Raw genomic sequence first — 13,037 nt, forward strand, 5'->3', positions numbered from 1 at the left:
AAATTACTAGTGTAAATAATCGTTTAAAAAGTAATATGTGAAGTCAATGTGAAACATTGATAATTTGATGGAATTAGAAAACAGAACTTTTAAAAAACAAAGACGATCCCCAACAAGTATTTCTTTGTTAAAAAATCCCTAATTCACTTAAAAGTAAATTTCAGACATAAAATATTCAAAAGCAACATATTAGCTTATTTTTAATAGCAAACAGTAAAATAATAAAATAATTTACTCATCAATTGATGCATACTCATCACATGTATTACAAATCTAAAAAAACTTCAACTAAGCCTAATAACATAACTTAGTTACTGTATGATATTTGTGAACGGAGTAGAAAATCTTTGATGCATTTCACCCAGAAGACAAACTTATAAAACAATAACATATTTATGTCGTACAATATATAAAAGCTCGATATATATATATATATATATATATATATATATATATATATATATATATATATATATATATATATATATATATATATATATATATATATATATATATATATATATACTTGATTTACATAGATCTATGCTCTAAATGCAAAATCTAATATTTGGATCATGCTTAACATGTTTTATTTACTATGTCCATGTGTAAAAGTTGACTGAAAAATGACGTCTTATGCCATTTCTAGACCACCCTTATTTTCATGAATTGTGGGCAGTTGATTTTCAATGTTTCAAAAGTAGGATATTATGATGTATTACACATTATAAAACCTTCTAACATAGTAAATAAATCATGCTAAACACAGTTAGATTCATCATTACAAGAGTGTTTGGTACAAAACCAAGAGAGAGAGAGAACATTCAACATTACCAAAATACATCCAACAGAACATTGGATGAGAGAAGAACACAGTAGTAAGACAACCACAATCTAGATGGTGATTGTGCACAGTTCAGAATACAAGCTGATCAAACCCCCATCTCTACTATATAATTGAAGAGCTAGATACACATCAGACATAGCCCGTTGGCGAAGGCCTTCCAAAATCTAATTTGATGCCCTTGAAGAAGATGTTGTTTCTTTCAGTCCAGATCACCCACCACGCTAAAAACAACCATACCCGCCACAATAATCTCTCTTTTTCTTTGTGTCGTAAAATCATGGGACCAAGCAAGAGGTCCTGAATAACGGAACTCAGACCAATTTGAACAGACCGTGCAACCCAAGTTTAAAAAAATAGGTCTAGAACAACCGGGCAAAACCAAAATAGGTGAGTCGTGTCCTCTTCTACCTTCTCACAAAGAACACACATGATGGGAAATTGAAGCCCCCGTTTCCTGACATTAGTCTGGGTTTGAACACGATCCAGAGCCACTAGCCACGCCAAAGCTTTGGCCCTTGGAGCATGCCCCTTACCCTACATACAATCAGTGAGAAACCAGTCCATCCCGAAAGGCAACAAGGAATGGTAAACTTACTTAATGGAGAACCTATCTTCGCTCGCAATGGCCCAGTGAAGCCACAGGCGTCCATGGACAGGCCTAAGATCCCTTCCACTGAAGGAGCGAAGTGTCTTCCGCCACTCCAGCCAGAGGGATGAATGGCACACTGAACTGGGCGTCGAAAGAAGGGAGTCCGGTAGACTACCATATTTTTGTCTAACAAACGTAGCCCAAGAAGATGGAGATGTGTAAGCTACCCAGGCCCACTTCAAGATTGAAACGATACTCTTCTTTCTCAGAGACGGAATCTCCAAGCCGCCTCGCTGTCTCGGAAGAACGATCTATTGCCAAGAAACAAGCGGGGTCTTTTTGTGAGACGCATTCCCAGACCAAAGGAAGTGCGAGAGAAAATTGTTAATCATCCGTTCTACTGTCATCGGTATAATGGACATGCTCATACGAAAATCTGGTAATCGGGCCAAAACATGACATATTAGCGTCAATCAGCTCGCAAAAGATAAATATTAAGTCTTCTAAGACTGCAATCTCCCTTACACCCGCTCTATAGTAGACATCCAAGACGAATTTTTCGACGGCTGCAGTGAGTGCAACGATAGACCCAAGAAATTGACTGAAAGGTTGAATATCAGGCAGTTGAAGATCCTTGCAGCAGCCGATTGGAGAAGAGGGTCAACATTGAGTAAGACCAGAGCACACTTACTCTCGTTCAGGCAAATGCTTGAAATTGTAGCGAAGACTTTAATAATGAAGCACAACCTGGACATTTGATTAACATTCGCATGACCAAATATTATAGTATCGTCTGCATATTGAATAGTGTGACCAAAAAAACCAAGAATGCCCAAGGAATCCAAAAAGCCTGTTTGTTCTGCCCTTTTCATGAGAATAGGTAAACCATCTGTCGTGATATTAAAAAGGATAGGGGCTAGTGGACAACCCTGTCGCACACTTCTAGCAAACTTGAATTCTTTCCCTCTCAGTCCGTTGATGTAAATTGACGACATAGATTCTGTGACCAACTCCTTAACCCATGCTATAAACCGGCTGCCCAACCCCATATTTGTTAGAGATTCAATCAGAAAATCTCATGCCAAACTATCATAAGCCTTGTGAAAATCCAATTTTAGCAAGAAGTACGGTGCTCCAGTCAACTGTAATGAGTAAAGAAGCTCAGTTGCATAAATAAAAGACCCTTGCAAACTTCGACCTGGAATAAAAGCCCTGGCTCGGAGAGACAAGTTGATCAATGACAATGCCTAACCGATTAGCCAACACCTTAGATAAAATGTGATACAGAACACCCATCACCGAAATCGGCCTGAAGTTGGATATGTCTGACGCCCCTTGTCTCTTAGGAATCAAAGAGATGACTGCCACATGGTATAGTTTAGGCAACCTTGCATTACAATAAAATTCATCGAACAAGTGGAGCAAGTCAGTTTTAACAATTGACCAAAAGGCTTTGAAGAAGTCGACGTGAAAACCATCAAGGCCTGGGGCCTTCCATCCCGAGAGGCTTCTAATAGCATTAGAAATCTCAACTTTGGTGAATCGAGCCTGCAGAGGAACATATTGGTCTATCGCCAACCGGTTATAACCCATACCGCCGATGACTCCCCCAATGCCCAAGTCGGCTGAATACAACCTAGATAAATAAGAAGTAATAACTGGCAAGTAATTTTGTTGACCAAACTGGCATCCATCGATCTCGACCGAAAGGAACCGGTTCTTACTATATTTATTTGATGCGTTCATGGGAAAAAATTATGTATTATCATCACCATTAGCCAACCATGCAACTCTTGCCCTCAACTTTCATCTAAGCTCATCTCGTGCTCTTCATTCTGCAAGGAGAGCAGAGAGGGTGACGATACACTCATGCATCTGAAGCACTTGACCCTCTGGCACACCATCAAGATCGACCTGACGTTGGGCCAAAGAGGAGAGCTCAACTTCCCACTGACTGATGAACCTAAACTTGTTCAGGTTATTAAAGTTGAGTCATTCCTTAATACGTTGCCGAAGATGAAGAAGCTTTGCATGGATACGGAAGGCCGCCCAAGATCCCGTAGCAGGTTGAGCCCACGATTGTCCAACCAGCTGATGAAAGTCTGGCACACAAAGCCACCACTCCTCAAAGAAGAACCTACGACACACTTTGAAGCCTGCACCCCAAGAAACAATCAATTGTCCATGATCGGATAGGTTCCACGGCAATAGGCATGCAGTGACATCCGGGACTGCGTGAAATAGTTCTAGGGAGAGAAATACACTATCAATTTTCGTAAGCAAGGGCAAGACCTCATATTTGACCATGAGAATTGCTCTCTCCCAAGAGGCACCAAGTAAAGTTGGTTCTGCCGAACAAACTCCTGAAACTCCCTAATGGAGGGGTTGAGAAGAACCAGTAGATTAGAATCATGCGTAGACAACAGGCAATTGAAATCTTCACCTAAACACTGAAGAGCTCCAAATGTATCCAAATCTCGGTCCAATTTAGCCCAAAAAATTGGTTGCAAGGCAGACACGATAGGGCCATATACAAAGGTGAAGACAACATCTTGTAGCGACGACAACAAGTTTACAGAAAGAGAGATGGAATAATGACCAATATCCACAATCGCCACCTTAAGAAAAGCTTTCCAAAGAACCAGGATGCCCCCAACAAACCCAACAGCCAGTTTAAAAGCATATGTCGCACCTCTCCATAAGTAAGACACCACTGATAATGGAATATCCTCCATTTTGGTTTCACAAATTACAACGACGTCCGGACTTTCATATCTAATCCAATTAGCTAAAAAAAAGTGCTTACGGGCGCCATTCATGTCCCTAATATTCTAAATACACATCTTCATGATAAATAATCAGGCAACATCCTAGGACGCCTTTGCCTGGCTGAGCGTCAAACTGAGCTGGAGCCATCTTCTTGAAGCCGGGCTTGCGAACGGGCCAATGATTTAGCTCTACAAAGACTATTTGCGACCCTGGCCGTCGATCGTGCCCGAGGAACAATCTGTTGCTGGATCGAAGAAAGCTGCCTAGGTGAAATATGCACTCCTAGTGCCTGCGCAGCCTCGGTGAAGGACATACCCCATATGTTGAACATGTCATTGACCCCCTGTGACCCATCCCCCGAACCTAACGAATCTGGACAAGGTTGTGGATGCACGAGTTGCAAGCAGGAGACCCTCGAGGCCCCCTGAACAGACGCTCCAAGAACCTCCACGGGACATCTCCCGTCTTGACCAGGCAGGCAATCCACCGAACACAAGAAGTGAGTTTGTTGTGGCATGCAAGGTGAAAATGAGACCATGCAGATAAAACCAAAAAATTATGTCGGAGTGGACCCCATGCACACCAGGATGCCTTCGCACGGTAGGAATATCGTCAGAATACGAAAGGTAGAATCAGTAGAATAAACGATCCCATGATCATAAAAAAATGAATGGGCCCAAGATCCAATATGGGCGATAAATACAACACAACTCCGAGAAGCAAGATCATGCTTGCGGCCCAAGAGTCGAAGAGGCAAACTGGATGAACATACAGAGTCTGATGAATTCTCAATGCAAGTGGACCCACACTCCATCTCAAGAACAGTCGTACTCATTAACTCGTCAGGGCGAATATGATAGCTTGACGGCTGAGAAGGACACTTCTCGATGTTCGCTCCGGGATACGAGCGGTAGAACTTCGGTGAACGGCTGACCTCACGGGATGAACAAACAACACCGGATATCTTCAACGTGACCTAGAGCGATCCTATCTTTACCGCCAAAAATGGAGAGGTGTCAGCCTCTAAGGAACACACCTGCGCAACATCACAGAAAGATACAATGGGTCGACGAGGAGTAGGGACCCGGTGCCTGGCCTATGGTGAAGGTTTCGACATACAAGACTCACTGAAGAGGCAAACAATACGCCGAATTCTCAAACTATCCGAGCCACATCTGTGACAAAAAACTATTGAACGAAAGTTGCGATTGAAACAGACAGGACACCACCAGTCCCCCGGCTTCGCCCGGGACACATCTGCCCATCGCTTGAGGTTGCAGAAAGAAGGTTGCCATGTTGGTCGAACCAGAGTCCACCCCTCTAATACATCCTTGTTGGAGCACGGCCGGAAAAAAGGAGCACTAAGCGACCCCTGAATCCCATTGTCTTCTAGGGCTTCCCGGAGAAGAGACTTAACAAACCACTGGACGTCCCCTAAATCAAGCGTTTGTCGATGCAGGCCATGGACCAGGAACCCAGATACAGATGCGAAGAATACCTAAGACAACCTGAACGGGACCCTAACTGGAGCCCCCCACTTTCAGAGCGACACCGCTAAGGCCCAAGCATTAATCTCATCCGCCAATTCCAGAAGAGCCTCTTTGTTGTGAGAAACCGATCGACTACAAGAGAGACTCCAAAATCGATCGGACCCTGCGGTTTGCCTCTCATCATCATCAGTAGAGAGAGAGAGATAGAGAGAGAGGAAAAATATAAAAACGGGGTAAAGAGAGAGAGAGAGAGAGAGAGGAAAAATATAAAAACGGGGTAAAGAGAGAGAGAGAGAGAGAGAGAGAGAGAGGGGGCTGCGTGTGGCTAAGTTAGAGAGAAGACAAAGAGAGAGCATTAAATGGTAGTTGGTTTTTAATGCATGTAGGACTTAAAATATAGAGAAATAATATTACCTTCAATGAGGTATGTCATAAAAGCTAAGAAAAATAAGAATAATATAAAAGCTCAGGAAAACGAGAGGTATCCTCTATCAGAGATTTTGATCTTACTTTTATTTTTGAACAATGGTAGCTATAATTAAAATTGGATTTTTCCGTATTTGCTTTCTTCATCAATGGTTGAATTTGAGATAGATGATCGCTTAAAATTTTTATGGCTTTTGTTTAATTTTTTTAGTAGCATGTATGTTATTTTAGAGAAATTATTTTAATAAAATTTAACATTAAACTTACCTATCAATCCATTCCTTTACCAGAAGTTGTTCATATTGGTGGGCCGATAAACTATTCTATATTTAGCCAAACATTTACACAAAAGCTAATATCCAAATAGTGTCAGATCATAAATCGAGATTTGCACCACTGAGAATTAGAGTTCTCAATTACTTCAGCTTCCTGCTTCATAGGAATGGAGATTTATACTTATTTTATGCATTTTTTAAACTATGGTTTTGAGTATTTTTATTATGCAATAGGAACAGTTTAATAATTTTGCCATTTTTTAAACCATGTTCGCATCTGATTATAATAGGATATGGTTTGTCTTACCAAATAGGACTAAACAAAGTCGGATAATCCGATCCATTGGCATCCCTTAACTCCAACTTATAAACACTCCAATCAGGCAAAGATTAGGGCATGTGACACAAGTTCGACCCCCAAATTCGATTTTTTTTTTTTGGGGAAATAGGACATGAGGACATGGAACTTAATTTTTTCAATCAATAAAAAATTATTTTTAATATTTTAATAAAAAATACAATTCTGTTAAAAAATATCAAAAAGTATTAAAATAATAACCAGACATGTCGGCATGACCTGTGTGTCCGCTCGTGTCATCAACTATATACACCCAAAATGTCGTGTCCATGTGACACACATCAGTTAATTTTAACTGAGGTGGTTTTGAAATGATTTTTCAAACACTTTGACAATGAATTTTTTTTTTTCTTTTAAGCATTAAAGGAAAAGTGAGAAATGAACTGTTGTAGTGTCAGTGGCAGAAGTACACCTCACGCCAAGTGGCTGCCCCCACCCCCACAATAAAAAGGGTAGCCCTTATTAAAGAGGGACGGTGGGGCCCAGTCTAACTGCCCTCCCCCTCTTAAAAGCATGGAAGAGACGAGGACACCATTAACGAGAAATATAAAATGGGTCGCAGCTCAGCCGTGCCTTGTCTTCCCTCTGTTCATCGTTACTCTTCCATCCCTGTAGAGAGAGAGGGAGAGAGAGAGAATGTCGGGTCATCCATACGTCCCGCAGGATCTCCATCTTCCGGGGTACGTCCCCTTGGCCCTCTCCCAATCGTCCATCCTCGCAACCTATCTTGCCTCTTCCCTCCTCGTGCTCGCCCTCGTCTGGATCCTCTCCGGTATTTCTTCTTCTTCTTCTTCTTCTCTCTCTGTGTATGTGTGTGTTTGTCATTTACATTGACTTCTCTTGGTTGAGAGAAGTCGAATAATGCTGTGCTGTTCAAAATCGGACACAAGGAGTTCTTCTCCTTACATACCGAGTGAGTTTCGGTAAGCATCAAAGTATTTGGGGTCAATGGTAAACCAGTTATTGCTGAAACAAATCTACAGACACTAGCAAAGGAATTGGCGTTTCTGAAAATAGAGCAGAACGCAGTGATGAAATTGCTCAAATTGTGGTTTTAGCTAGGATGCGAACACCGAACCTCTCTTTGGAACTCAAAACATGCAGATCTGGGCCGCGCAGTAGATTTAGGCGTTTCGCGTATCTAGAATTTGGGAAGCCCTTTCTTCTCTTGGGATGCTAGGAATCACCGTAAACTGACTCTCTTGCCGATCTTGCGAGGCTACGAACAAAAGAGGGTAAAAAGAAAGCTTACCATGTGAATCAGTTTCCTCTCAGATCTGCTCACTAGGAATATTTTTGTTGTCCGTACGAAACATGCAATGGTTTGTTGGTGTTAGATATATAACATTGTTTTTTGTTGTTTAGGATCTCTCCTAAAAAAACTTTACCTTTCTTTTGTGATTATTGGATCTTCTGTTCGTCCATCTGTTTGATTTATATCATTGTCAGCAATATGTGAAACATCAAAAATTCGTTAAAGAAGGAATACATCTGTTAAAAATGCGTTGAATTCAAAGGGACAGATGAAGAAACGACACTAAAAAAAGTTAGCAGTAACGCGTAGGGGTTTATTTTGTACCAAGTGAGGTCAAAAGGAGACCAACATAGATATGAATTTTTTCCTTGAAAATCAAGTTAGGGTGTAAGAAGTCCGGGACTCAAACCAAACTCAAAGTGATTCAAACCCAGATCCAATAAAATTGGATCCACGTTAGAGTTTTTTTGGAAAGCATTTTATGCAAAATAAATTTTCAGTGTTCTAAACGGGTTTCTTTCAAAGAAATGAAATTTTCTGCCTGTGTTATGAAAATATAGACTTTCACTTTTTTTTTTTGAAAAAGGCATGTTTTAAAAGGAGTTATCGGACCTTGAAGCATGAAAATAAGTTATGAATACTGAGACTTGATCATGAGGTTTAAATATTTGAAATTTACTTTGTTCTTCTTGTTAGGATTCCTCCTGTTTCTTGCTTTGAGCTAAAGGGATTGGCAATAGCAACTGCTTATGTGCTTTGCACCTTGTTTTTGTAATTAACGGAAGATGCTTCACTAATAGGTTGACAAAGTTTCATGCAATGTTAATGTTAAGGCATGTGCACGTCTCTTTGCTGCTGTGGGATAAACTGTAAATTAAATTCTGTTGTAATAGAATTCAATCTGTTTCCACTTCAATTTAAATATGCATCTTTTTTGTCAACCTATTAAAGATTTCAGTGTCATTAAAATATGAAACATGCACACATTCATAATTTATATATATGAGCAAGATGTTTGGGTTGGATCCTTAATATATTTTTGTCTCCAGTCAATGTATTTGAAGCTCACTGGTTTTTCTTCTTTCCAATACCAGGTTATTGTTCTAAGCTAACAAAAATTGATAAGGTGCTCATGTACTGGTGGGCATTTACGGGTCTAACACATATCATTGTAGAGGGATACTTTGTTTTCTCTCCAGAATTCTACAAGAAGGATACTCCCTTTTTTCTTTCTGAAGTTTGTAAGTTTCGTATCTTCTCCTTTTCTTTCTGTGATGCTTGGTGAAGATTGAGATCGAGTGAAAGTAGACCTGCTTTCTAACTATGTGAAGAGAATTAATCTTAGGGAAAGAATACAGCAAAGGTGACTCTAGATATGCTGCTCGAGATGTGGGAATTGTTTCTGTGGAAATTATCACTGCTATGCTTGAGGGACCAGCCAGCCTGCTTGCAGTGTAAGATCTATCTTCATGCCATATGTCATAGTTTGTAGCAGCCGTCTGTTGGTAATCTCTAAACATCATGATTGGTTGCTAGGGATGGCAGTGGGGCGGGGCGGGGGACAAGGTTTCCACCCCCGCCCCGCCTCAAAATTTTATCCTCCACCCCCGCCCCGCCTCCGCGGCGGGGATGGATTTTATCCTCCACCCCCGCCTTCATCCCCGTTTCATGTCCTCCACCACGATCGACGCAGTCTGCGCCCGGTATGCCTCCTCGAAGGCGGAGTTGAACCGCCTGAAAGCCCGCCTCGCGCTTTCGGCATCGATCACCACCGGCATCTCCGCCATGGCCGCCACGACCTCGCTCCACGCCATGCGCTCGTAGTTAGCGACGTACTGCCGAAGCTTCTTGGTGTGCATTCGCACCCAAGCGTCGCCGAGGACGAGTCGGAGATCGGAGCTCTGCACCTTAAACGATGATGTACTGAAGATTGTTCGTAAGGAAGAGGTAGGAGAGGGGTACGTCTCGGTAGAGCTCCGCCCTCCCGTCGAGCTTGCAGAGGAGGCTGAGTATGAGGGTGGAGGCCTCCCCCTGCGACGGCCAACGGTGGTCGGCGACGGCCCGACTACAATGATAATGCGGATGGGGAAGGGGAAGAGGCGACGGCCCGGCTCGGCGGCTCCAGGGTTAGGAAATTAGGGAAGGGAGTTAGGGTTAGTAAACAGTAAAAATATAAAGGGTTGGGGGCGGGGATGGAGCGGGGCCGGGACGGGGATGGGGCGGGGCGGGGCCAGGACGGGGATGGGGCGGGGCGGGGCCGGGACGGGGATGGGCCGGGGCGGGGCCGGGGCGGGGATGGGGCGGGGCGGGGGAACGTGCCAGTCCATCCCCGCCTCCACCCCCGGACGGGGATGGATTTTAACCTTCGTCCCCGCCTCCATCCCCGTTTCATACCCTTCATCCCCGGTCCAAACGGGGCGAGGCGGGGCGGGGCCCCGCTTTCCCCCGGTCCACTGCCATCCCTATTGGTTGCATTAGATATAACAGCTGTGGCTGGTAATTTATGAACCACATGCAAGGGGGGCACATTGATAATGTGTTGTGGGCTCAAGTTTAAAAATGTATTGATGCCATAAGGACTCCTAACTGTCTCGGTTAAAACTCTTTGAATAACATTGCTTAGGACTTTTGATACTAAGCTTTGAACAACTGTTCAAATAACTGTTATTTCTATTGGTTTCATCCAATGGACATTGTAGGTACATGCTGTTATTACATAATTCAAGTAACTATGATCTGTCATTCTTTTTATAGTTCTTTTCATTTTAGATTTTTATCAGTTGTGTACTTGTTTTATCATCTGTTAAAGTGCTAGGGCATGTTTTAGTGCAACAGACATGCCATGTTTAGGTTACCTATGTCTAAATAATGACAAAACAAATTATTTACAGATTATAGTCTTCCTTGATTCTTGTGCATTTTAATGAGATTTAAATGAAAAATTATATAGTCCTTGAAAGATTAGTACAAAATTAAATATAAGAATTAGATGGACATAACATTCATTGGAATAATACTTTTTGCATTTTGAGCATAATATCCAATATTAAAATCAATCATGCTGTAAATATGAGCACAAAATAAAGTGAATACGAGCAGCAGTACATAGAGTTCAAAGAGATGGATGAGTTCAGGCCTAGTTATGAAGTACATGAAAGAACATACGATCCTTATGCTTTACATTCTAAAATAAAGTCCACAGTGCTAATTATGAAGGCAATACACATGACCATGATGATAATGACGATGATGATACTCATGATTGACGTTGTTTATTTCATTTTTGTTTGAATTTTGAATAAATTTGGTCATGTAAAAAATACTTTATGATTTTTTTTTATGTAAACACACATTATTATGAATCTTGTCACTTATATTAGCTTAGAATCATTATTTAATATGTATATTATTTCATAGTTTGCATTTTTCTTGTGAGATATGCATGCCATTTATAGCTTATTATTTTGATTATTGAATCTTCGATGTCTTGTGCGTGTCATTCATTGCACATAATTGTTTTGATATGTGATATTATAGTTTTATCTTATGCTATTCATCGTTGTTTCTTGTGTTATGCAATATTTTTAGATTTTTCCTGATTTTTTTGGATTTTTAATTTTTTATTTAAAACATATGATTTTTTACGAAACACTATGATACTTATAGTATTTTGGTCCCATCTGATACAGGTTACAAAACAATATTTACAACTTTGCACGTGACTATTAGGTAATTGTTAGGAGAATACCGAAATATTGAACAAAAGTGGAAGGGGGACGATCCAACCAAAGGAAGGTCCAAAATTTACAACCGATGATAATCGATGACATTCCTTCTCTAACGATCGAGTTTTTCATCGATCGGACTTTACATATTGGATTTTTATCACTCATTTAGTGAGCGACATGTTTTGAATTATGAATTTTCAATGCTTAGATACATTTTTTGAAATCATTATAAAAATCAACCGCCCACGATACTTTGTATTGTAATGTTTTAAATGCTTTGTGAGCCATCGATTTTTCACGTTTCAAAAAACATGCCTATATGCTAAAATCTTCATGTAAAGATTTTACATGAAGATTTTACGACATATAATGAGGTCCGATCGATGAGATGCTCAAGCATTGAAGAAGGGGAGCTGTCCGATCGTTGTTCACTGTAGATTTTGGACCTTTCTTTGGTTGGATTGTCCCCTTCCTGAACAAAAGTATGGTATTTAGCATCATCTTAAATCGGATAATGACTTTTGACTCCTCAACATGCCTTATACACATGGTTGAATAAGTTGTTGAGATTGCTACATTGCTTGTCTAATGAAAGAGGAGATTTTACTGTTGATTGGTAATTTGGATGTTCAACCTTCAATCTCAGCTGGGACTATGTAGATCCTATGAGAACTTTGTTACTGTGGATTGCCAAATTCATCTAAACTATGCTTAGGTAAAATACAAGAACTAAAGAAAGTAGGAAATTTTGGTACATGAAACTTTTGATGTGCTTATGCTCCTAAATATGGCAATGAACAGTGTCTGCTACTAGCTTATTAAGCTTTTGGAGTAGTTGTTAATCACACTACTCTGGTGACTCGCAGGTATGCTATAGCAACAAAAAAATCATACAGCTACATACTTCAGTTTGCGATCTGTGTGGGGCAGTTGTATGGAGTTCTTGTTTATTTCATAACTGCATTGTTGGAAGGCGACAATTTTGCAGCTAGCCCATTTCACTACTGGGCGTACTATGTGGGAGCAAACAGCGTTTGGTTTGTGATACCCGTGTCTATTGTTATCAGATGCTGGAGGAAAATAACTATGACGCCCGTCGAGCAAAAAAACAAAAGAATCTGATTCAGTAGAATCCTTTTCATTGTTTAATTTATGTTTGGAAGATTTGATTATTGATCAAATGTTGATTTTCCACTGGAAATGTTCATCACACGTGTGCTTCTCATTGACTGATGGTGCCTGTAAGGATGTAACTCTCTTATTTTCTTTATTGTCCAGCCTTGATTGTTTCTTTTACAAG

At 40.8% G+C, this 13,037-nt stretch overlaps 1 protein-coding gene across 1 annotated transcript; it reads left to right on the plus strand.

Moving 5' to 3' along the window:
• Positions 1–7,290: 7,290 nt before the first annotated feature.
• Positions 7,291–13,037, plus strand: LOC149812174 (putative 3-beta-hydroxysteroid-Delta(8),Delta(7)-isomerase). Its single transcript, XM_089993652.1, has 4 exons — positions 7,291–7,526; positions 9,104–9,250; positions 9,355–9,463; positions 12,604–13,037. The coding sequence occupies exons 1-4, from the start codon at positions 7,391–7,393 to the stop codon at positions 12,857–12,859; spliced, it is 648 nt and encodes a 215-aa protein (XP_089849778.1). The 5' UTR covers positions 7,291–7,390; the 3' UTR covers positions 12,860–13,037.

This window comes from Nuphar pumila, chromosome 17 (genome assembly GCF_984573655.1).
Source record: "Nuphar pumila chromosome 17, dmNupPumi1.hap1.1, whole genome shotgun sequence".
NCBI lineage: Eukaryota > Viridiplantae > Streptophyta > Magnoliopsida > Nymphaeales > Nymphaeaceae > Nuphar > Nuphar pumila.

Bases quoted from the DNA above. Each gene is read 5' to 3' on its own strand.
- LOC149812174 (XM_089993652.1), top strand. From the start codon at position 7,391: ATGTCGGGTCATCCATACGTCCCGCAGGATCTCCATCTTCCGGGGTAC. The intron at 7,527-9,103 runs GTATTTCTTCTT...TTCCAATACCAG, and splicing joins CCTCGTCTGGATCCTCTCCG to GTTATTGTTCTAAGCTAACA. The intron at 9,251-9,354 runs GTAAGTTTCGTA...AATTAATCTTAG, and splicing joins CTTTTTTCTTTCTGAAGTTT to GGAAAGAATACAGCAAAGGT.